General features: G+C 26.5%; 4 protein-coding genes across 10 annotated transcripts; 2 read left to right on the plus strand and 2 right to left on the minus strand.

The window, feature by feature from the left end:
- Positions 1 to 530: 530 nt before the first annotated feature.
- Positions 531 to 13,532, minus strand: LOC112593089 (uncharacterized protein CG7065). Of its 4 annotated transcripts, XM_025337355.1 has the most exons (12): positions 13,280 to 13,532; positions 11,644 to 11,707; positions 8,707 to 9,010; positions 5,640 to 5,883; positions 5,295 to 5,563; positions 5,019 to 5,227; positions 4,060 to 4,139; positions 3,872 to 3,944; positions 3,648 to 3,787; positions 3,387 to 3,573; positions 3,080 to 3,319; positions 598 to 2,944 (listed from the first exon to the last, which is right to left on the minus strand). In XM_025337355.1, exons 3-12 carry the CDS (start codon positions 8,848 to 8,850, stop codon positions 598 to 600), a joined length of 3,933 nt encoding a protein of 1,310 aa, XP_025193140.1. In that variant the 5' UTR covers positions 8,851 to 9,010; positions 11,644 to 11,707; positions 13,280 to 13,532. The 4 variants fall into 4 exon arrangements, with proteins under 4 accessions (XP_025193142.1, XP_025193141.1, XP_025193140.1 ...); XM_025337357.1 differs by lacking the exon at positions 11,644 to 11,707 and having other exon boundaries at positions 531 to 2,944; positions 3,080 to 3,316; XM_025337354.1 differs by lacking the exon at positions 11,644 to 11,707.
- A 1,641-nt stretch (positions 13,533 to 15,173) lies between these two features.
- Positions 15,174 to 16,306, plus strand: LOC112593331 (cytochrome c oxidase assembly factor 7 homolog). The gene is made up of 4 exons (XM_025337717.1): positions 15,174 to 15,378; positions 15,459 to 15,628; positions 15,748 to 15,876; positions 15,943 to 16,306. Exons 1-4 carry the CDS (start codon positions 15,279 to 15,281, stop codon positions 16,240 to 16,242), a joined length of 699 nt encoding a protein of 232 aa, XP_025193502.1. The 5' UTR covers positions 15,174 to 15,278; the 3' UTR covers positions 16,243 to 16,306.
- Positions 16,307 to 17,458: 1,152 nt separating this feature from the next.
- On the minus strand, positions 17,459 to 19,730 carry LOC112593330 (transcription factor Dp-1-like). Its single transcript, XM_025337716.1, has 2 exons — positions 19,462 to 19,730; positions 17,459 to 19,002 (listed from the first exon to the last, which is right to left on the minus strand). The coding sequence occupies exon 2, from the start codon at positions 18,974 to 18,976 to the stop codon at positions 17,573 to 17,575; it is 1,404 nt and encodes a 467-aa protein (XP_025193501.1). The 5' UTR covers positions 18,977 to 19,002; positions 19,462 to 19,730; the 3' UTR covers positions 17,459 to 17,572.
- Positions 19,731 to 19,974: 244 nt separating this feature from the next.
- Positions 19,975 to 25,082, plus strand: LOC112593329 (zinc finger protein 354A-like). Of its 4 annotated transcripts, none has more exons than XM_025337711.1 (11): positions 19,975 to 20,111; positions 21,513 to 21,845; positions 21,912 to 22,431; positions 22,512 to 22,666; positions 22,836 to 23,006; positions 23,074 to 23,315; positions 23,586 to 23,766; positions 23,835 to 24,072; positions 24,156 to 24,452; positions 24,520 to 24,654; positions 24,727 to 25,038. In XM_025337711.1, exons 2-11 carry the CDS (start codon positions 21,538 to 21,540, stop codon positions 25,036 to 25,038), a joined length of 2,559 nt encoding a protein of 852 aa, XP_025193496.1. In that variant the 5' UTR covers positions 19,975 to 20,111; positions 21,513 to 21,537. The 4 variants fall into 4 exon arrangements, with proteins under 4 accessions (XP_025193496.1, XP_025193499.1, XP_025193497.1 ...); XM_025337714.1 differs by lacking the exon at positions 19,975 to 20,111 and adding an exon at positions 20,297 to 20,698; XM_025337712.1 differs by lacking the exon at positions 19,975 to 20,111 and adding an exon at positions 20,297 to 20,683.
- Positions 25,083 to 25,623: the final 541 nt, after the last annotated feature.

Here is a 25,623-nt window from a genome sequence, read left to right on the forward strand (position 1 = left end):
GTATTATTATGCATAATAATATTAGATATACACAACATTATCAACAATAAAATAATCAAATTAGTAATCATATGTATTCAATTAAAATATTTATAAACAGTAATACAATAGCTTATCAGTTATAGGTAAAAATGTAAAATAATCAAAATATGCGGTTACAGGTATACTTAAAAAGTATAATACATATAGTATAACATAATAATTTTATCAAGTTGTATTAATACTTAAAAAATACTATCATATTTATCATGCAATTTTTTATTTTAATATATTATGTCTAAATATCATATAAAACACTAGGAAAAAAGTGTTACACTTAACATTTCTTACGTTGGGTTTTCAGTTTTGAGTCTAGTTATAAATATATATATATATATTTATATGTATATATATATATATATATATAAATTCAATAATGAAACATTTCATTAAAATAAAAATTAAATTACTAAGAAAAATCATTGATTTTTATATAATAAAATATTTAAATACTTAAGACATAAAATGTGATTTCATTTTTAGTAAATATATAAAACCTTAATAGGACTATAAAACTATCAATTTAATTAAATAATATAAAATCAAATTATATTCAATTTACCGTCTACTTTGATATCGTTTATTTTGACCGCGATTAAATCGATGATTCCTATTATTTTCTCTAGACGTTCCTTGGTATGTGTCAGAATAAGTATTATTAGTTTTATATGTATTTTTACCTTTATAATAATTTGAAGAATTTTGATGATATTTATTAAAAGAATCCTGTTGCTGCCCTTGATAATAATTATTAGTACGATTTTGTGAGTAAGGATCATTGTAATTATCCACTTGGTTAGCTGAATACGGATCAGGTTTCTCTGGAGATATATTATATTCATTAGATTGATCTTCAGAAGTATGATATTCATTAAGTTCCTCTAGAGGTATATTATAATTATTTTCCAGTTCTTGAGACAAATATTTGTTAGTCGGATCTTGAGATAAATTGTATTTATTGGATGGCTCTTGTGATATATTGTATGTATTAGGTTGTTCTTCAGGTATATTGTATTTATTGAGTTGCTCTTGCTTTTTATTGTATTTTTTAAGCTGATCTTGTGGTTGACTGTATTTATTAGGCTGTTCTTGTGGTTTATTGAATTGATTAGGCTTCTCTTGAGGAATATTGTATTTATCAGATTGGTCAACTAAAAATGTAGTGGATGTTGATGGTTGTGGAGAATAATTAGTGTCATTTTTTTTTGATGAATATGGATCTAAGGAATATAAATTGGTATGAGGTTCATTATTAGAATTTTTGTAAAATGATTGGTTAGGAGTAGTTTTCAATTGAGTGTCGGTAAATCCCAAACCATAATCAGATTTTATACCTGGTAAAAAGTTTTTTAAGCTACTTAAAAGTTTTTGTTGCTCTTCAGTGATTTCAAAATTAACAGTCATGTTTTTCACGTTTTCGTCTTTCTGTTCACTAACTTTTTCCTTGACAGCCTTACAAACTTCTGATAGTTCATAATTATCATCATCATCATCATCGTTATCATCTTTAAAAATAGAAGTAACTTCTTTTAATTTAGATGGTCCCATATCAATGTACCTTCTCAATTTTTTCACTTCTTCTGGTTTTTTTTCTCCTAACTTTTTCAAATAAGTTATTAGTCCATCTTGTTCATCAGTATTCAAATCTCTGAAATTTTTCAATAAGTTAATTATGTCACCCTGAGATAATTGGTCTAAATTCATCTTTTCGACTTCTTCTTTTTTATTAACTTCTTCATAAGCAGTTTTCAACACATCTCCGCCATTATTTATGTTTGCTAATAAGTTTTTAGCTCCTTGAATATTATCTCCAGATTGTGCCATACCTACAACAGCATTTATGAGAGTTTCTAAATCGTTTTGTGACACATCCACTTTACCTTGAGCTAGTAATGCTTGAGTTATTTGCTGAGCAATAGCCATTTTATCAATAACACCAACCCCAGGCACTATAATTGGAGCAGTTTTAGATACAGGTGTAAGTACAGAAGTGGATAAAGGTATGGAAGTAGGTGTAGAATTTAACATGCTCGATGTAGGTATAAACTTGGGTGCTAACTGCATCAATTTTTCAATGTTGCGAATAGAGAACATTGTAGCATTTACTAAACTCCTTTTGACAACTCCTGCTAAAAGTTGTCCTTTGAGTTTTTCTTTTACTGTTTCAAACATCACACAATTGTCTGGAGTCAATAATTTAATTGATGATTTAGGTTCAATTTTTTCCATTACAAGACCTTTAGACAACAAATCAACTATTTTAGGTGCTAATAGACCTAATTGACTTTCCAAAACGCTCAATTGTCTCAATACAGTAATAACATTTAAAGGATTTTCAATTTTAATTTTTTCTCTAGGTTTATTATGATCATTGATTTCATTTATTGAATCTTCTGAATCTGAATTAATAGGAGATGCTCCAGCAACTCTAGGTTTTTTATCATTAGTCGGTTTGTTGGCTACAATATCAGAGTCTCTTTCTAATACTTCAGATACTGGAATATTATGCCAACTATGTTTTAAATCTATTGACGACTTTTTGTCTTTTAAAGGAGGAGAATCTCTTGAAGGTGATTCCGAAGAACTTTTATCCATGTTTATATCACCCAGTATTTTAGCTTTTAGTTTTTCCATTTTTTCATTAACTTCTTCATCATGCATTTCCTGTGTGCGTTTACTCCATGAAAGAATCCACTCAGGTTTAAAATCATAAGTATTTGGATCTTTACCTTCCATTTGCAATTCTTTAAAACGTCGATTCCAGAACTTTTTCCATTCATCTGGATATAATGGATGTTTTTCAGGATTTTTTTCATGATAACTTAACTTTTTCTCCATTTCAATTTTCATTTCTTCTACAGCTTTTTCGTATTCTTGTATTAATCTTTTTCTTTTACTAGTATTCCTGAAAATCAAAACTTATTATAAATATATATATTTATATTTATATTATATAAATTTATTTTAAACATAATTCAAATGAATAATAATGAAACTTACTATAAATATAATTAATATTTTTATCAATAATATAATATACCTTTCTTTTTGTGTATGATATTCAGCTGAATATATATCTGGAGAGTAGAACCTAGGTCTACTAGGTGGAGGATATCTCATAAATGGCCTAGGGAAAGACATATAAGGTGCAGCATAAAACATTCTAGGATGTGGATGTCCTGAGACATAACCCGACATAGAATGCATAGAATGCACGTTAGTTGTAGGGGAAAGTCGTCTTCTATATGATTCATCTCTTTCTCTGCTTCTATAACGCCTTCTGGTATAATAAATAAATAAATATAGACTAACAAAAGCTTCTTTTTTTTTTTGTATTATTATATTACCGATGACTAGAATATTTATTATTACGATTGTAATAAGGCGAACGAGATCTTGATCGAGAACGTGAACGAGATCTTTGTCTCGTTACAGGGGTTTTTGAACGAGTACGTGATTTATGACGATATGGACTTCTAGAACGATGATGTCTTCTAGGTGGTGATCTACGTCTTCTATCTCTAGATTCTCTACCTGAAAATAAACAGTAATTTATTTTACCATAAAATATTTTATTATAATTATTTTATAATAATTGACAAATTTACTTGATACACGCTTTCTTGGTTTAGATTCAGTATTTGTTTTAATGTCAACAAATTCTACATCAGAATCACTTTCTTCTTTATCATTCTTTGAACGCAATTGGGATTTGTTAACAGCAATTCTTGGATTTTTATTAAATGACCTAAAATATATTCATTTTTGGAATATTAATGAATTAAGGATATAATTGAAAAATGTAAAAATCATTTATTTCAATTTTACTTACGTTTCAGCTTTAATAGCTTTTTGTTTTTCTTCTTCATCACGTTTATTTTTCTCAGTTATTTTTTTTAAAGGAACTTAAAATAAATAATTCAAATTTGGCAACATTAAACATTTGAAAAGAAAATAATAAAATTATGCTTAATAACCAAGTAATGACATTGAAATAGTTAAAAATAAAATATGACTTACATTTTTCTTGTAAAAGAGAAGGATTTTCAACAAATTCTGATTTTATCATATCTAACATCCATAGGTCTTCTGGACTTTCCCTGTATCAAAGATAATAAACATAATGTACTAAAAATATTCAATATTTTTTTTTTATTTTTCTCAAGTTTGTAAGACGTGTTTTTTTTTAAATGTGTAGTTTGCAGTTGTTTTTTCTTGTGTTATCCAGATAAATTTTAATCTTAAAATTTTATTAGTAAGAAATTAATGATTGTCTTCAAGTATGTAAACAAAACTGACAAAAAAATAATGTTTTTTTTCCAACTTATTTGTATACAAATCACGACATAAATCAAAGCTTTTGACTGAGTAATACTTTTAAATAGTGCCTATAACAGCTATAACTATTGATTACAGGTATGGAGTTATTTCTATAGGACATGATTAAATCACAAATATACAAAACATGAAAAATACTGTGCTCTTGTTAGTAGAAATGTACACAAGAATAATTAAAGGATAAGATTTATCATGATAAAAAAGTAGATGTATTATAATATTAAAGACAATAGATTAGTATATAATAAAAAGTGAAAACACACTAATACTATCTAAAAATGAGTACATTATATATATAGCTTATGGCAGACAGATGTCATGATGACAAAATACATCCAAAATAATGTAATGATTAGAAATCAAAATTTGTGAGTTCTGATAAGCAATATTACATCGATAAACAGCATAGAAGTTAGAAAAAAAATAATTATAATATATTTAAAAATGTTATTTTGGTATTGCACATTTTATACTTGTAACACAACCAAACAGTTTTTAAAAAGGGTAAAACATATTACAGATAGGTATAATATTTTTATATACATTTTTAAATGGATTTATTACTAAAACTTATTTATATAATATACTTAAAACAGTTCAACATATCTAATATTTATCTAAATTACATACAATTTACTTACATGATATGTTTTCCATTATTTACTTGTCTTAAGATTTTTATTTTTTCAGTAGATACATCAAATAGACTCGCATCAACCACTATTGGTTTCATACGGCCATATGTTTCTTCTATTTTTCCAATAACATGAAATACTAGTTCTTGAAATCCTTTAGAAGACACTTTGTTTAATTTTTCCAAAGCACTGGCTAATGTTCTAAAATATCTTCGCTAGAGTTTAAAATAAAAAATTTTAACTTTACAATGAATATTGAAAATTTATAAAAATAGTACTTACCAAGTATGCCATGTGATGATTAAAGCTTCGCAAATGATTAGGAAAAGTTCTCGGATCACCTCGTTTATCACACAATGCACACATATACCTAGGTTCTTCGGTTGGTTCAGATGGCAATAATTCTAGAATAAATTCTATACCTATTAAAGGTATAAAAATTGAATCCAATGTAGCTTGAATACGGGCCAACACATTATCTACTTCATCTTCCATTCCTGGTGGTATTGGTTCACCCGATACCATTGATGGCATACCAACACTTATTCCAGCTATTTTAATACCACCATAAATATTTTAAATACAGTACAAAGAATGCTTTCGTTAGTACAAAAAAACCATATTTACTTTCTGAACATGCTCTTATAAAGTTTTTTGCCGGAAAACAAGACTTTCCCATTTCTAATAAATGCATTTTGTTGGTTAAATGCTCTTCGAGCAATGACAAAGATGGAACTTTGAATGGATAACAAGCATGACATGACCATGATCCTGTTGTTTTATTTAAAGTTATTAAATAGCCAGTTGTACCGTTATCTAAATGAACAACTGTGGATAACAACTGTTCTTCTCGAGAAAGACCTGTGGGTGCCTAAAAAATTTAAGATTTTAAATTATATTTATTTAAATTTTAATAGAAATTAACTGAATAAATGTAACTATTGCTCAATTTTATTAATTTGTTTAAACCATTCTTATCAGTGGTCAAACCAAAATTCCCCACATTGCAAAGTACCTTAATTAAATTTATACCGAAATAACAATTATTAATGTTAATATAATAATTGTATATTTTTTTTATAGCTTTCTATATTATACAATTATAGTTCAATAATTATAAATAAACATTAAGCATAAATACAATAGGTAAAACAATTTAAAATTGTTTATCTATATAACTAGTAACTTAAAAGTTAATAAATTAACTGACGATTCAAACATTTTATTTTGAAATCCATCAAAAATGTTAGCAACAGACACTAAAATGTTTTCTCACGTATTAATACAATAAAATCATGTACTATTTATTTTTCTAAATAATAACTAGGTCAAGTACAATATGTATACAAAAATATAATAATAATATATAGAATATATCGCAGTGGTCTGACACATTCATATGCAGTTTTAATATAAAATGGTCATATCTACATGATATAACATGTATAGGTATGTATATCTTATTTTTATGTTGAATAATGCATTAAATAAAAAGTACAATTTAAATGTAACTTAAATAAGTTATATACAAGAAGGGGAACACAGAAGAGGATAAGATCAGGCAAAATTAAACTTATAATAAAATCACATATAAAATTATAAAAAATAATTACCCTACTAAATGTATTATAGGACTGGAGAGGATTAAATTAGAATTACCTGTATGGTTTGATCAATGAAGACAAAAATGCCTATTCAATAGGAATATGGAAAATTAAATTTTTTTTGTAATGCTATACTAAGATTATAGATAGTACCAAGTTAGGTAGAAAATTTATATCAATATAGTATATTGAATTAATTTTGTTTTAATAATGAAAGAATAAAATTTCAATTTATTTAGAAACATTTAGATCTAAATATTACAAACATCAATATGTAGACAAACATAACAATTTAATGTGCAACATTATCATATTGTGACTGCAGTTAAAAAAAATCACTGTGCATACTCCATTAACACAGTAAGATTTGACTGATTTAAATAAATCTAAATAAAAAAATATTCACATTTAAATCAATCTCAAACATTTTGTCTTCAGAAAGAATATTACAGCAGTATAATAGTATATACATAAATTATATGATAAATAGTTTTCCTAATTATTTTATCAGTGGTAACTGGTAAGATCTATAATTCTTACATTAATGCTGTTAGAATTTAACTAAAAAATATAATCATGGGTAAAAATAAATAAGATGGGAATATAAAACTCTAAAACAAAAATATATACAGAAGATTATACAAATAGAAATAGAACAAAAATTATAAAAGGATTTTAAGAATTATTTTGGATTATTGGAAAAAATTACAAGATTTATTATATTTCAAAAATAAATCTTTAATAATAAATGAACATTCCTATTCACCAAAAATAAAACACAATATTGAATTATTAATAACTCTATCAATGTAACATGAATAATAATTTGTATTTTGAATTAAAGAAGCTGAGTTATTTGATAAAAAAAATATATATTAAATTATACTTATTTAAGAAAAAATAAGCAGAATACTGTTCATGTTAAATCATACAATAATTATACTTTTGCTTTAGAATAAATACATTTCACTAAAAAATTAAATATAACGGGCATTTTTAATAACAAAACAATTTAGTTACAAAAAAAAAATATTGTAATAATTAAAAAAAATCAATAGCAATTATTCTTGAATCTTGAGAATTTGTAAATTTTATGTTTTAATTGCATGTTTCAATGTAAAAACACTTTTTTCACTGTTGTCAAAATATATAGAAGATATTCCCTTATTTCATAACAATTTCTTCAGTTTGAGCAGAAGTCCAATAATGTAAGTAATATAGATACTTTTACTATCAATTTCAACATGGCTTGGATATTTTAAGGAACTTAATTCCATCTATTATTTATAACTTATATATTATGTTTAAAAATGTAAGTATATAATACTTATAATAGAACTAACAATTTAGCTTAAAAACATTTTCTTATATTAATCCAGATCATAAATGAGATAACTAAAAAATTCCTTAAAAAATGTTATTGTGAGGTAAATTTTCTTAATATAAATCTAATATAATAAAAGACTAAGTTTTTAGTTTAAATTGTACAAATCCATAAAAAAAATATGTATATATATTAAACACATTATTAAAAACAATAACATTCTTTAGTAAAACAAATAGGTACAGACAAAACATTATACACACAATCAAACTAAATGTATTATCATTTATCATGTATAATTTTTGATATATTGTTTTAAGCAACCAATAATTAGTACAATGGTTATTTATCATATTATTCACACTAACAATTATAAATAGTAAGTCTATTAAATTAAATTTATTGGAAAAATCAATTTTAAGTAATTATTCCAGGCTAATAAATTAAAAAAACAGAATTCAAAAACTTGTTTGATAATTCAAAATAAGAATTTAAATTAATTAATAACTAAATTAATTTTATCCAATTATTACTGAAAAATACTTTTTCAATGATTTAACATAGCAAGTATGTGAAAAAGTGAGTACATAAATTACATTTAAAATGAAATATTATTATAATATTTTTACATTTATAAAAGTAACAATTCTGAAATAATAATAGTAAAATAGAAAAATGTAATGTAATAAAATATTAAACTAAATATATCAATATTTTATGTAGAAAATATACACGCAACTAATTTAAATAAACAAACATTCATTACCTTAAATGCTGAACGCACTGGTGGCGGAGATGCTGCTTTTGGAGGTTTGGCAGGAATAAAAGGTTTATCAATATCAATGACAAGATTCTCATCTTCTTGAAAACTTGACTCAATATCAAAATCATTAAAATTTTGATAATGCATTGAAATAGCAATGTCGTAAAATAAACACTCGATAAAAAACAAAAAAAATAAATAATTTATGTAATTTAATCACTGCACTCAAGATCAAATTTTATCAGAACGCATGCTCTTCTAGTCACTTCAATGGAAGAATGTTTCTTATGTGGCTGATTTTAGAGAACTGAAAAATAACAATATATTTTACTGTTTATAATTTAATAAAAAATAAATTAACTATAATTTATCATTTAATCAGTTCCTATGGATAAGTTTCTTATTATATATATATAAAGATCGATGAGTCAGATTAATTTAAATATTAATATTCTGATTTTAATATAAAATAATTGTTTGTAGTTTGAAGAATTTATAACTATAATAAATCAATTTTTGATTAATTTTTACTGTTTTTAAGAGATAATCTATTATCTTAAATTAATATTCAAGAATTAGATATTTTCCTAAATATTTTAAAATATAAATATTGAACAAAAATACTTTATTTTCATTCATATAAATAATACCAAATTATTATAAATTCAATGTTTGAATATCAACATTTTTAAAAATGAATTTTTTGAAAGACATGAAATTAAAATTATAGGTTATCACTTAAAAAAGAAGTAAAATCATTTACTATGATGGAAAAAAATATTTTATATTGTTTTCCAAAATTGAATAAATACTTCAAATAAAATTAAATCATAAAAATAATCAAGATAATTAGGGCATTTTAGACTTTATTACCTTATATATATAATTAAAATTAAATTAGTAAGTAATGTCCATAGACATGCATTGTTTATAAATGTAAATAGTAATACCTAATAAAAATAGTATTAAGACTATAAAACTAATAAGGCTGTACTCAGAACTAATTTTAAAATGAGAGGATAAAATCTTCAACCCTCCCTCTATAGGTATGACATTAATAAGTAATATTTATTGTATATGATACCTAAGACTTGATTTAATTTATAAATTTGCATTACAATGTATAATGATAAATTTATAAAACTCTACTCAATTATATTATTTATTTTATTAAAAAAGACAAGTAAATATATATTATGTTTGTTTATTTATTTACACTTAATAATTAATACTTATACAACTTTAAGAAATGATTTTTTTTAAGTTCTAATGTATATGATTAAATATTATTTTAATTCTCAAATTAACTTTGTCAAATGTCTCAAAAGAGAATTTTTAAAAACAAAATTTAAATTTACATTATTTTAAGCATAAAATATTTAAAAATTTATTATTTTTAATTGGACACAGAAACATGAAATATAAATTCACAATGTTTATGCAAAATACATACCATACATTGATAAATTAATGTTCTGTGTCTTTTTTATACTTACCTTTATTTAATATCCAAAGTGGTATAATGTAATGCATTGTAAGGATATTAACAAGTTTAAATCACTTCATTTTTAATTTTTATTAAAATAATAATATTTAATATAAAAACATATTAAATAAAACTAGTATATAATATACTCAAAAATTAATTATCTGGAATAAAATAAACCCTAAAGTAATAAATTATACATAGGTTACCATATATAATCACTTATTAATTGTACAGTATTAATACAGTACATTCTTATTAACTTAAATTTAAATCATAAACTAATCTATTCATGAATATATAAATAACTACTGCTACCTGTAAAATCTCCACCAATAAAAAAATATTTCATAATAAATTAAAAAACTTATTAACATGTTAACAAAGATGAAAACAAATGGCATCAATTAACATCGTTTGCAAATACTGAATGAAACCAATTGGCATCAATCATGTACCTCGTTATTAAACATATTATAATTTGGTTAGCGTCACAATTCGAATATTAGATTTTGTTTTGTGTTCCCTAAAAGTATTATTATGTGTAAATTATACCTTGATATTTTAATTTTTTTTTCTTAATGTCACAATGAATATAACTTTAATAGGATATGCAGTGAGCGTGAAACGTTTTGCTATAAGTAATTATATCATTTCTTTTTCTTGCTATATTCAACATCAACTAAAACTTAATCATTCAAAAGCTATACTTTAATAGTAAAAAAAAAAAAAAATTCATGTTAATTATATTTATACTTATATCAATTTTTCTCAATAAATAAAAATAGATTCAAAATAGATTAAAAATATTTTTAACCAATAAATAATATCATTGATTATAGAACTTATAATTATTGATAATATAAAAAAATCTTGATTAGTTTAAAGACTTGAGTTGGTTAGAATTATAGTTTAGAAAAATAGAAAATATTTTAAAATTTATAATGATGATAATAATAATATCTATAATGAAGTTGCAGGATATCAGAATGTGGAAAAACAGTAAGCCTAAAGTTAACATATTATCCAATAATATTTTTATAATATATTGATAATTTGTTTTTAATGGATAAATAATTAAAATTTTAAATACATACATCATACATTTAAATTTATAAAGTGTTTTATTAAAATAACAACACCATTCCCTATGAAATACAAAAAAAATAAATTAATATGATATTATTCAAAAAATTTAAATTTAACACTATTCTAGAGATTGATAAATTTAATTGTAATAAGCATGATATTTCACTATAGTTATTTAAATACAAAAGAACCCATAAGTTTTTTTTTTTTTAATTTTAATAAATTTAAACAGGTAAGTACAACAAGTAATTTTAGTACATATATTCATATTGTTCAAAGACATATTAAAATTAACCAGAGTCAAAATGTAATAAACTAGATATACCCTATGTGTATCAGATAGTATGAATTAACCGTTTACTTACCTTACATAAAGTTGATCTCCAAAACTTCTTTAATACCAATTATTAACTGATCATTTCCAAAAATCTTGATAAAAATAATTAAAAAAAAAAAAACAAAGTAACCAAGTACTTTTTTGATTTAAGAAAAACATTTTTATTTTTTATACTCATCATTAGTAAAATACCAATAATTATATTTATCTTTGTCAAGTTTTATTCCAAAATATATTTATAATAAAGCAGGAAATAATACAATATAATTTATCATGAATCGAACAAAGAATAAAAATAGCTGCATCTAATTTTTAAGTTATCACCTATGTTACACAGAATTTAAAAAAAATCATAACTTTAAAAAGAAATTGTTTAATACAATTTTCATTTGTATATAATTTCACATAATTGACCATAGTTATGAAGAAAATTTGCATACCAAGTAAAAATATGAAATAACTTTACCTATTTTAATAAAAATGTATAAACAAATAATATAAAACTCTTTATAGAATAGATTTAAATTAGAATCATTCTATGTAATATGTTTACAACATAGTATGTTATAAATTATATAATTTTGTGCAAGTATTGTTATTTAATATTATTTATGTATGCATAAATATATTTATTATTGAAAATTTTATAAAAAGTAAAAAAAAAAATAAATATTTTAAGGTCAAAATTTAAAACTATGAAAAAAATCAGTAATTGTATTTTGTTTAAGACTTTAACACAAAACAATTTTGTATGTCAAGACATTTTTTAATTTGACTATGCTGGAGAATAATGAAGTATAATTCTGTAAATTGATAGAAAAAATATATCTGCATATACCTTACATTGCTGCCACTTTTATTCTAAATTTACGATTTAAATAATCAAAAGTTAAAGTACCATAGGTATAAGTTTTTCTATATGTTATTAATAAATATATCTCTGATCCCGTAAATATGTCCATTACTTGGCAGTATCTACTTTTTAAAGGTGTTTGTTAAGAAAAATTTTACTGTATGAGTATATAATAAAAATAACCAGTTTATTATTTTATTAAATTTATAAAAAATTTTCAATATGTAATATGAATAACAATTTATTGATTATTATGTGACTTTAACTAATGTTGCTAATAATGCATAATTATATACATCCATCATATAGCTTCAATATATTGTATTTTGTTTTTTATAGAACATAAATTGAGATAAATTATTTAGATTTTATATTAATATACAAAATATAAAATTTCATAATATTAAGATATGTAATTTTAGATCTACAGAATAAAGTCAACATCTGTTGCTGAACTACTTAATTTACGTATAACTTGACAATAAGTATCTTAATGTGTTAGGACACATATTAAATACCTAGGGTGAAATAGTTACAATAATTTTTTTTTCAAATACAATTTAAATTGTGTATGTTTTATATAGCTCATATGCTACTATTTCAACTAGGTATCATATTTATTTTTAATTTACTGTGAAACTGAATGGTTTAATTTTTTTTGGTAGTTTAACCAATTGTTATTTGAGGTTCTCAATATCTTAAATTAATTTAACAGTGTATTTACCAAGCTATTCAATGTCTAAAACGTTGAAAAACGTATTGCATTTCACTTGATTAAACTTTGAAAAAAAATATAATTAGTTTTACTTACTTTGCTAGTTAAGTTTACTTCTGGTCAAAAAATAGGTATGCACAATGGTTTTCACTCTTTGACGTTAAATTGACTGATATTGTTACTCATGAGTATGTAATATTTAAACGTAATAGATATAAAAAAAAAAATCTCAAATCTGTAATGATTGTTTATTGTCAACCAGTGAAATATAAAGCATTTTTCATAATAAGCAATTGAAATCAATTAATAAACACACAAAAATATGTCATTGTATTTGAATTAATCTGATAAATATTAAATTTAAAAGCATTAAAATTTTTGTAAAGTTGTAACTCGTACTACACACTGTAAGTAAGCATTTTTTGGAAAATGCCAAATGGTAATATTGAAAAACTGTGTAATATACTAATATCCACAGATAAATATATGTATTGTATTTATCTGTGATATATCAAATATCAATTATGGCACGGGCGACCTAACGAATTATAGTGATAAACGTTTCAGGAGTTCATACCAACTACGATTTAAAACAACTACAATATTATATTTAAAAGTTGGTATAACTCATCAAAACGATCATCGCGATTATCAGTTTTTGGCAAATAAATAATAATATTTATTATTTAAAATTTAAAATTTTCAATGATTTAAATTTTAAGTTGACAATTCACGGTTTATAAACCGACCTAATGAACTGATTTAACTCTTAATACTTTTATTATGTTCTGTTCAACTTTTTCAAAGGTCGGACTATTCCGCAATATGCGGTCTACCGTCGTTTTGTGTTCTACCAAGCTTGAAGTTATAAATATCAGCATAATAAATAGTATTGTAGTTTACTAATGTATTATGTCTTACCATAGATAAAATTCTAGTATTGGTATTTTATACCATTTATACATTTTATCTTTGTAATTCCCAATGTCTTCATGCCGATAAAACTATCAATTAAACTAATTAAATGTAATCTACTCGATCTACGCCACTAATCATAAGCGTCAAGCGAGCCGTGTCGAGGCGAGAGTTTACTGTTCTCTTCCACCATTAAAGTAGTTTAGATGGTTTAGTGTTATTTTTGGTGTATAGAAATAAATAACATTGTAGATTTTAATTGATGGGTAACTTTTTAAAATACTCGCAGAAGAATAAAATTTTATATTACTCTTTTGACTGAAGAATCTACAGTCGAATACTTACAAGATTATGGTCAGCTACCTTGTATAACGCGGTGCCATACATGTGACAATGAAGAAAAACTGTATCATAGATCGAGAAAAAATAAAAAAAGTTTTCTGATCAATTATTTGTATCTTTTTTTTTTAAACGTAGGTAGGTCACGTACCAAACTATGATTTTTACCACGGTAAACCACATTCATTGGTAGACCATACGGTCTAGGAGATAAATTTTAGTTAATTACCTAAATTATTCCGATCCTAAATTGCGATTTTTAGAAGTAGCAGTCATAACTCACAACTGTGATTGTTAGTTGCTACTAAAGTATATTATGTGATAGGTGCACATAAAGTAGCAATCATAGTTGAGACTTGAGACTGCTACTCATAAAAAATCGCAATTTACATCATTACTCTATAGTCCACAGAGAATACTGACTAATGACTATATAATGAATAGTGACTATACTTCTATACAATTTAGTATAGTAGTGTATACTATACTTTACTATAAAAAATAATAGGTTTATTCGTAAACCGCGAGTTGTGACACCTACTGACAAGGGTGTTTGCAAAGGTTTATTATCAATGAGTATTGAGTATCACAGTCTTAAGATAGATCCAACCAGTAAGCAACAACACAGATTTATTGTTGTGCATGATGCTATCAAAATGATAATAATATTAAAATGATAACAGCTGAATAATTAAAATGACTATAAATTAAATATTAATTATTAATAGACATTTTAAAATTGACTTATTTTTCAAAGTATTTTAAGTTAAGACATTTTAATCAATTATTTTATTAAGTTAATTTTAATAGATAGATCGTAACCAATAAACTTATCACAAAAATGTCTTATGATTTCAAGAAAGAAGAAGATGTTAAGGAATATATTAAAAACTTAGGAATTGAGTATAGATTTGGCTGTTTCAGTGAAAAAGATGCACAAAGTAAATTTAAAAATTGGCATTTTGTTCTTATTTTTTTAATATTTGCAGTATTAAGGTTTGTTTTATTGAATGATTTGTAGTATGCCAGTTACTTGGTGATTATTTAGAGACTATAGAAAACAATCCGGATAAAGCAGCCAAAATATTTAAAGAAAATTGTGATGAACGGAATTTTGGTCGTAGTTGTTACAAGTATGCTTCCTACATGGAAAAAAATAACTTGAAAAATCTCAAACCAGTACTTCCTGAGGTATTGAGAATACTTATTTTAGTGAATAATATTATATAACTATTCAATAAAAATTTTCTTGATGTTTTATTTGTTATTGAACATTATAACTATGAAAATATAACTTTTTATTTTTATAGATGATACGATATTTTAAGAAAGGCTGTGAATATAACTGGTCTGATGGATGTTTTGCTGCAGGAATGAAACTCCGTTATCACAGTGACTCAATTACTGACGTCGACGAAAGATCAAAAAGTTTACTTGAGGCAAGTTTTTTTGGCAATACTTAATTGAAATACAATTTTATAAATAATAAAACCTATCTTTTTTAGAGTCTGCAATACTTAGAAAAAGCATGTAACAACAAACATTCAGAAGCATGTTATGTAGCCAGTAATATTCATTTTGCTGGCATTGAAGAAATTGGATTGGCGCCTAATATGCCTAAAGTCTTAGAATATTCAATAAAAGCTTGTGATCAAAACGAATTAAAAGGTTGTGTTAATGCATCAATTATATTTAAAAAAGGAGATGGTGTACCCAAGGATTTGAATCTTGCTCAAAAATATAAAGAACGAGCATTAGACATACAAAGACAAATCAAAGAAGAAAAAGGCATAAAGTTTAGTTAAATTATTTTATTATGATTTTTTTTTATAATTGCTGTTAGTTATCATTAAAAAACAAATAGTTGAATTATGTATTTGAATTTAATGAATATGGCATTGCTCATTGATTATTGTTATTCATATTAGAAAATGGTTTATCTACTGTTTATTAAATATTGTTTTTGAAGATAATGTTATTTTAGTTTGAAAAACAAATACCATTTGATTAATTTTATGATAAAATACCTATCAAAATGTAACAAGTATAACTATACATTTTTGTATGATTGTATATATAAGAAATTCAATCATTATGGTTATAGTTTTATAAAATCTATTGCCCCAAGTAGATGACAGCTCTGTTGAGTATATGTCATCATTGATTGAATAATTGTAATGTGTGTTACATTTAAATTCATTCATAAATTATTGTGTGTTAAAAATGATTCTGAGCAAACAAGGTATCAGCCTATAATAAGAGTATCTTACAATATGTTTATATTATTATTACAGAAATGTATTTTAGTACATAATTATATTATTGAATTTTGAGTCAATACTCTAACTTTTTGTATAATGGTATGAATAAGTTTGTGGTGAAAATAGGTAATTATACTAAATCAGCAGCGAGTCTAGGACATGTTTTTGGAAGAGGACCCAAAATGCTTCATATTTTTTTTGTAAACATAATTTAACACCTGATATTAGGCCTTTAAAATATAACTGCCAAGGGGCTCCCCAATCTAAATGTTTTATATATATATATATATAACTTTCATTTTTCAAATCCCCACTGAAAATAATTTTGAATTACCATAAAATAAATAACTAAAACTATCATTCTTTGTTTGGATAACTAATTTAAACCAAATTTGAATTTAAAATGTTGACAAAAAAATTATGGATATATTTGTTAACACTATAACACAATACCATGATTTTAACACTTAAAATTTAATGTATTTTGATTTTATTGTTTCAAATTTTTATTTATAAACTTATTTTAACTTAATAAGTCACAAATTATAAAATTATAACCTTATAATAAATCAAACGTTATTCATTAATAAGGAAAAAAATAGTAATTTGGCTTAAAGTTAAAATAATAACAACAGATTATAAAAAACTATCAATTATAATGAAAATGAGTTAAAACAAATTTATTATTGTAATTTAATGATGAATATATGTAAATATATATTTATATTATTTATAAAATAGTTAAATCTATACAAGTTAAAACTAATCAACATTCAATTATTTACAAAAAAGTATACATATTTAACATAGTCATTTTGATGATTGTCATGATAATAACAAAATATTAAAAAAAAACATTGCTAACAATTTTTATTTATCTCTTATTCTTCCTTCTATTAATAATATTGGGCCTTGATGAAGTTTGTTCAATTTCAGCAGACTTAATTTTTTCATCGAATTCCTTACAGATATCATTAAACATTTCTCCATTTTTAGTAGCCATCATAACAATGTGTTTCTCAAAAGCTTTGGGTACTAATGTTTTCAAAATCTTTAAATTTTCATTACTTACTTCACCACGATCCAATCCTAAAGTGAAACCCATAGTTTTTAAAATTTCAGTGTCATCAACCATACTGAATTTATCATTGAAACTCATTTCATATTGTTTTTGATCTTCTGATATTTCTATTTCAACAGATGTATCTTCATTTGCACTAATAGCCATAAAAGGTAAATTGACAAATGTGTTATGAGGTGGAGGACCAAATTCATTTTCTACATCTTGATTACGTTTTACTAAACGTTTTATAGCTACTTCTTGCATAATGATTTCTTGAAGAGCTAAAAGTTTTCTTTTTACACTATTAAGGCGGTTTTCTTTTTCTTGAACAAGATATACACTGTTTTGTATGGATCCAGTTGGTAACCCTTTCCAAGTTATATCTTTTTTATTCTTTGCAATTATATCTAAGGCCATTAATACATTCAAGGCATCATACACACGGCGCCTAATATTTTTTTGATCATATAAAAAAGTTGGGCTATCACTATTGCCAACACATTCAGCAACTAATTCATCGGCTACTTCTTTATAAGTGGTAACCATTTTAGTCTTAACCTTATCACATACTCTTTTGGAGAAATGCCTCAAACCTTTGTTAGCTTTAATAGGTCGAACTTTAAATGGGCTCTTTTCATTAGTATATGTAGAACGAAATTCATTTGGAGTTAGTTGCATAGGTAAATAAGAAATCTTGGTAGAATCAAGAAGCTTTTTAGTAGTTTTAGTCATACGTCCTTCTAATAAATCATTTAAAATATCAGTTCTCACAACAACATCAGAAGAATTGACATCATTATGCAATTTACTTTTACTTTTACTAGGTTCTTCATGTTTTATGTCTTCTATGTATTCTAAATCGCTATCACTAGATTGATCTAAATCATCACCACAGACAACAATAACCTCTGGATCATCTTGGTATTCACAATTTTCTTCCAAATCATCATAACTTGAATCTGACATACAATCATCTTTTATCTCTGATGAACTATCATCTAAAAACTCAGGAGAAACAGTAATGATTTCAGTATTGTTTTCTTTTAAATCGCTCATTCTAATAATTTTTCTCATTGGTTTCTGTTTTTTATTAATAAAATCCTTCACTTCTGGTTTTCCATAGCCATTATTTACAATATGTTTTCTGGTTGGCAAACGATTAACTTGAGAGTTAGTACAAGAGTTTTTTACCACATACTTTACTGTGTTTGACATATTGTCAATTTGACTGAATAAAAAATCTGTAAAAAAAAAAAAAAAATGTAAAATAATTAAACAACATTAATAGATTTAGTCTAAGATAAAATTTTTGATTTTGAGTTCTTATTGAACCACATATTGGGTATACAGTTCTCAATAATTCTTAAGTTTGTAAAAAAAATTTCTATAATAGAGTTAATTGTGGGATTCTATGTTGGTGGTAATCACGGTTTGGTTTTTTATGACTTATTTAGAGTGATTAATATCGCGCATGCCAAAAACATAATGAAGTGGTCTATATACAAGTATATATATATAGCCTGCTTTGAACACTAACAAATATATGGAGAGACTAATTATTGTGGATATGAATGTATATCTGGGAACACAAGCGGCTATAAAATTTAGGCGGGTCGAGCCAGAAGACTTGACGATCGAATTCGAAAAAAAGCACGCGATCAGCCCACCCGAAACGATGTCTGGCGCCGGTTTCGACTTACTTGCATGCGATGTGACGGATTGACTGCATAGCCCGGGTGCACATTGACTTCGTCCGGTATTCAAAGACACTCGGACCGTTGCGTGTTGCGACGGATCGGCGACGAAAGGTCGGGACTGTCGCAAAACTCGGAATATCGACACGGAAGTCAGATCGGATCCCGAACCCGGACGGCGGCGAATTACGAACGTGCAAACAAATTTCCTCGCATTTCATGGAACAGTAACACCGGTAACCACGACGGGCGCGGGCCGTTATCACAGCGGCTATCTATGGGCCCGGGGGAACCCGCCGTTATCAGCCTGCCCGAAAATATAATAATATCATGATGCCGCGCGCGAGTCGCCGATGTTATTATTGTTGTTGTTGTCGTTGTTGTTGTTTACGCCGCGTACCGCTAACGTTGGTCGGACACGTCGCGCGCACGCACAAGCGCCGGCCAGACACTATGACGGGGGAGGGGAGAACGGGCGCTACCAGTACGCCGCCTGCCACATAAAACCGAAACCTAAAATGGCCGACCGCCGTACGTTCACGACGATTCTGCAGTCGGTTTTTTCGTCGGGACATTACGCACAGTGAGCTTTGCAAGCCGTTCGTAGAACGCGAGAAACACCAAAGCACCGAGCACGACGTACCAGTACAGTGGTGGTGAGTACAACCTGTTCGCTACCGCATCTGCCGTTTTCCGGTCACCGGCGTTATTTTTTTGGTTGGTATGGGGACCGTCGGCCAACACTGGGACGACAATGCTGTACGGGCAAATGTTTTTTCATATTGGCAACTTTGGTTACGACCGTTACAGGTTGTCCATTTTTCGGCAGACACGGACGGACGTTATTTTTACTCGCCCGTGCCGCCAATAACGTTTCGTTGCGCCCGTAGATCACTGAATGCGAATTTCGCAACGCGTTCGGTGTCGCCCGACCGCGCCATCCGCGCCATCGGCGCTGAGCTTTCCCGGGGCGGCCGTCGTGATTCCGGCCGATAATTTTCGGACGACGAACGCGACGTCTACGATTCCCGACGATTTTCCGATTTTCCCGTTTGTTTTCCCCACGGCATGTCCCCGCACTCGTGATTAATCATTTTCCATTTCCCGCCGACGACTCGGGGTGCCCGTTGTCCGTTGACGGCGGCAAGTCGTTCGGAGGTCGGTGACGACGTTACGTGCTCAGCGTACGATGTGAAGTCTATTCGAGACGGCGTCTTTTCGAAAAATCGTAATACGTCTGAGGGTTGTTTTTTGCTTTTTTTTTTTTATTGCTATTCTTTCGTCGTCGTCGCTTCCAGAAATGTGAACGCAATATATTTTATATCACAATACGTAGTGACGTCGTCAATGTAAACGATGCTGTCCTAATAACCTGGGTCGCGTTATTTGATAATATTTCATATTCCCTCGTAGTTTATATTGCTTACACGCGTAAGGTGTCGGATCGATTTATGATGGCACCCAATCCATCATTTTTTATTAAAATTATTAACCGTGAAAAAATAACATTATTATTATTATTATCATCATCGTCTTCATCGTGCGGTCGTGTATAAACGATCTCGTGCGATTTCTTCCAATGATATAATCAAAAAATTCTGTTTGGCTTTTATTGTTAGCGATTAAAGAGTTTTGACCATTTTTTTCCCTCCAAAAGTATATTGTATTATTATTTTTTGGACAAATTATAATTTCTTAAAATTTTCGTCTCGTGCTATCGTGTACTATCTCGATTTATTTAATTCGGTTCTAGTTTTAATTTTTCAAGTTTAAGCATTTTTTTTTTTTTATTGAATTATCAGAAATCGGAAAATAAATTATTATTTATGTATTTTATATTTTAAATCAAATTATAATTTGTATTAATTATTATACATCGAACTATTATTAAAATTTATTCTCATTGGTCAAATCTTAGGATTTTCAACTATTTAATATTAATGAAAGTATAAATAAATAGATACTATTTAGGTACCTAAATTCAATGCAATTTATCTCTAATGATCCTGATTAGAATAGTATAGTTTAACTAATTGAATTTCTTAAATTTTTTTTAGAAATTTGACTACTTTTCAAGTTATTATGGCAACTGATCTAGAACATGACAGGTCCTCAACAGCGACATCAAATACATGTCTAATTTGTGATGGTAGCACAGGAGTGTCTGCTCGAAATGCTATCTCTATATTTCAGCACCGTGTATCATCTTCAGATCGTACTGTAGTTAAGGTAATTGACGGTGTCCTTGGTATAGTCCTTTCTTCTGAAGATGTACATTCCGTTGTTGTATGCCGTCGATGTTTTAAATCTTTGAATGAAGTGGATGAACTTGAAGATCGGTTAGCTGACATTAAATTAGAGCTTACCTCTCAGTATCAACGTACACTCAAGTAATAAGTTTTATAAAATCATTTTTAAGTATATTACGTTCTATAATAAACAATTTTAAATTTTAGGAGTAAATCTGAATGTGTAGATATACATACAATAGACAGTATTGATACAGAACATGAAATTGACACTCCTAAGCCAGTCAAAAAACGAGGACGACGTCCTAAGATTAAGGAAGAAACTATTGATGTACCTATTTCTAACGAAGATGCTTTACAAGATGATATTGACATCAAAGAGATGGAAAAGCAGCAAAAGTGTTCATCAGTAGATAATTTAATAGAGATGTTAGAAGATGATTGTAAGGATAATAATGATGTGTCCCTTGATATTGAAGAAGACTGCTCTCAAAAACTGATTCAACCTGCCGATATTAAACAGGAAGCTATAATCCCAGAATTAGATAATATTGATGAAGATGATGATCTAGATGATGGCGCAATACTTGATGATGATGATGATTCAGATTATGAAGGAAATGATGATTCTAAAAATGATGGTGCTGAGTCTAGTAGTCCAAAAAAATCAAAAATGACTAAGAATATCCTAAAGAAAAAAACTCCTGAAATTCTCATACCGCAAATGGTAAGTTACATATTTTTATGTACATTTTTTTTTTTTTCATGGAAATATTTGGAAAATAACTATTTATATCTTTTGTATAGTTGGTTCATCATGATGGAGAAATTTACACTTGCCTGTTGTGCAGTGTTGATAATAAATTTACTGCAGATGCTAGAGGTATTGTGGTTCATGCAAAAAATGTGCATCAGATTAAGTTGTTTATTTGCGATATATGTGGTCAAGAGTTCCTTAAAAGGTAATTTAGAAATAATAGTAATTATACTGAACTACATATCATCTCTAATGTTTGTATAACACAATTTTGTAATTAACAATTTACAAGTTTAAATTTATTATGTTTGTTTGTTTTTAGTTAATCTAATATTTTCTTAGATTTGTTTTAAATGATGCATGTTTTGTTTTAGACCTGAACTGATGAAACATCTAGAACATCATGCAAATAGTGAAGATGGTAACTTTGTTTGTGACATTTGTACGCGAGTATTTACCAATGTGCGTATGTTCAGGGTACATAAAAAAATGCATATGCCACAATCTAAAAATCATACTTGTGAAACTTGTGGCCGACAATTTGCGTAAGTAAAGTTATTGATTATATTTATTTATTTCCAACAATTTTTATAAAAATTAATTATTTTATAGATCTCGCAATACATTGGAAGAACATAATAATACACATACAGGAGTGCGTCCATATCGTTGTGATATTTGTGGTAAAGATTTTACTTCCAAGTATACATTTAAAGCCCACGAAAAGGTACATACCAATCGTGAGAGAAACTTTACTTGTATTAATTGTGGTAAAGCTTTTCTTACTGAGCAAAATCTGATACATCATGAACGAACACATTCAGGGCTTAAAAATTATGTATGCCAAAAATGTGGTAAGTGTACAATTAATGATATATATTTTTGTTCTTAAATAAAACTAATCTAAAAATAATAATTACCTATTTTAATCATTTCTTATATACTATTGATTACTTAATGTGTAATCTAACTATCATTTTTATTTACATATATATTTTTTTTTTATTGATTTAGGAATTAAATTTTATTGATGTATTAATACTGAATACTGATCATATTATATTATTTTATTTTATTCATAAATTTTAATAATTATGATTGTAATATTGTTTCATTAATTTTAGGCAAAGCTTTTGGCACTGCACGCAATTTAGAAGTGCATTATGTTGTACACACAGGGTACAAACCATTTATTTGTCGTATGTGTGGCAAAGCATTTGCTAGAAAAGCTGAGATTAGGGATCATGAGCGCATTCATACTGGTGAAAAACCATATCAGTGTGAATTTTGTGGAGCAACATTCAGGTATAATTTTTAAATTATGAATTATTTTTTATCAAATAATTTTCAAATTTTAATGTTTACGCTTACAGTCAAAGAAGCAACTTGCAATCTCATAAACGAGCTACCCATTATGACGATAAGCGTTATAAATGTACAGATTGTGGTAAAGGATTTAAAAGACGCCGTTTATTAGATTACCATATGAAGGCTGCCCATACTGGAGAAAGACCATTCAAATGTGAAGTTTGCCAAGCATCTTTTATTTACCCAGAACATTTTAAAAAACATGCACGTATTCATACAGGAGAAAAGCCTTATTTATGCGAAGTAAGAAATTAAAACTTGAGTGAAAAATATTTCTATTCAATTAAACTTTATTAATGTTTTCTAATTTAATTTATCAAATTAAGGTTTGTGGTAAAGCATTCAACAGTAGAGATAATAGAAATGCTCATCGTTTTGTACATAGTGACAAAAAACCCTATGAATGCTTAGTTTGTGGTGCTGGATTCATGCGTAAACCATTACTTTATAATCATATGACTCAAGCAGGACATTTGAATGATACCATTGTTGTTAATCAACCACGGCTAGCATCTAGCCCTGTAACCATACAAGAAATTCAAGAAGACATTCAAATGCCAGGTACAGATTCTGAAATGGAATTGGCTATGGTGGTTGATGCTGAGGGAAACCAAACAGCACTGGTTAGTATTAAAATTAATTTAATTAAATAACAATAATTAATTTACTATAAAAAAAATAAAAATTTAGCGAGACATGACTGATGAAGAAAGAAAATTGTTTACCGGAGAATTAAAAGAGCACATACTTTTACCTGGCAAACAAGAAGATCTTGGAAATGATTTAAATACTGTTGAGCAAATACTTGTTGATAACAAATATCAAGTAATAAACCATTTGCTATCCAAGTTTTTGTTGTTTAAATAATTTATCCATTATTAATATCCTGTGTTATAGATCCAATACACAACAACTGATCAACATGGTGATGTTCATACAATGTTGAATATGGATCATCATGGGGATGACGGTGATGTAGATGTTGGACACTTGGAGACTGTTACTGTTAGTGTTGGTGGGCAAGAACATCGTCAATTAATAGTGCCAGCCACTCGCCATATTACATTGAATGAAAGTGATGCTGCAGCATTTGCTGAACATGCTACTATAAATGGTGAAAATGTTCAAATAGTACAGATTCAAATACAGGATGATGACGGAGAAGACCAAAAACATTGGTTTAATATTATTCAACCACAACAAGGATAACAAAAAGATTTTTAAATACTGTAAAATTTTAATTATTTAAGACTATTGTTAAGTATGTATTTTAATTCTATTACATATATATATATATTTATTTATATATGATGATGGTCAGAAAACTAATTTTTCAAGTCTTAATATTTATTTTAATTTTAATTAAGTTTTAGCTTATGTAATTTAATGATTTTTATTTTATGTTCATATTGTTAACATCAAATATGTTTTCTGTATTTATGAATTTAATTTGTTAATCATTATACTATGGAATTATAGTTGGTTGACTTTAGGTTCATTTTAAGATTTTATATTATTTTAAGATGAACCTGATTTACTATTACACTTAAAGTTAACTTTTTGTGATATAACCTCCTTTACTTTCCTTTTTTTTTAATTGTAATACAATTTTAATAACTTAGAAATAAAGTTATTTTGTTCAATTTTATACTAATGTCAGAAATATTTTTTATTTATTTATAATTTATATTACCTATTATTTTTTTTATTAGAATCTGCAATCATATGTTTAATATTGATTGTAAATTAAAAAAAAAAAATTATTAACTTAAAAATTGTTTTAATTTAGATGAA

Source organism: Melanaphis sacchari, unplaced genomic scaffold, assembly GCF_002803265.2.
Source record: "Melanaphis sacchari strain LSU unplaced genomic scaffold, SCAv2.0 Contig1_pilon_pilon, whole genome shotgun sequence".
NCBI lineage: Eukaryota > Metazoa > Arthropoda > Insecta > Hemiptera > Aphididae > Melanaphis > Melanaphis sacchari.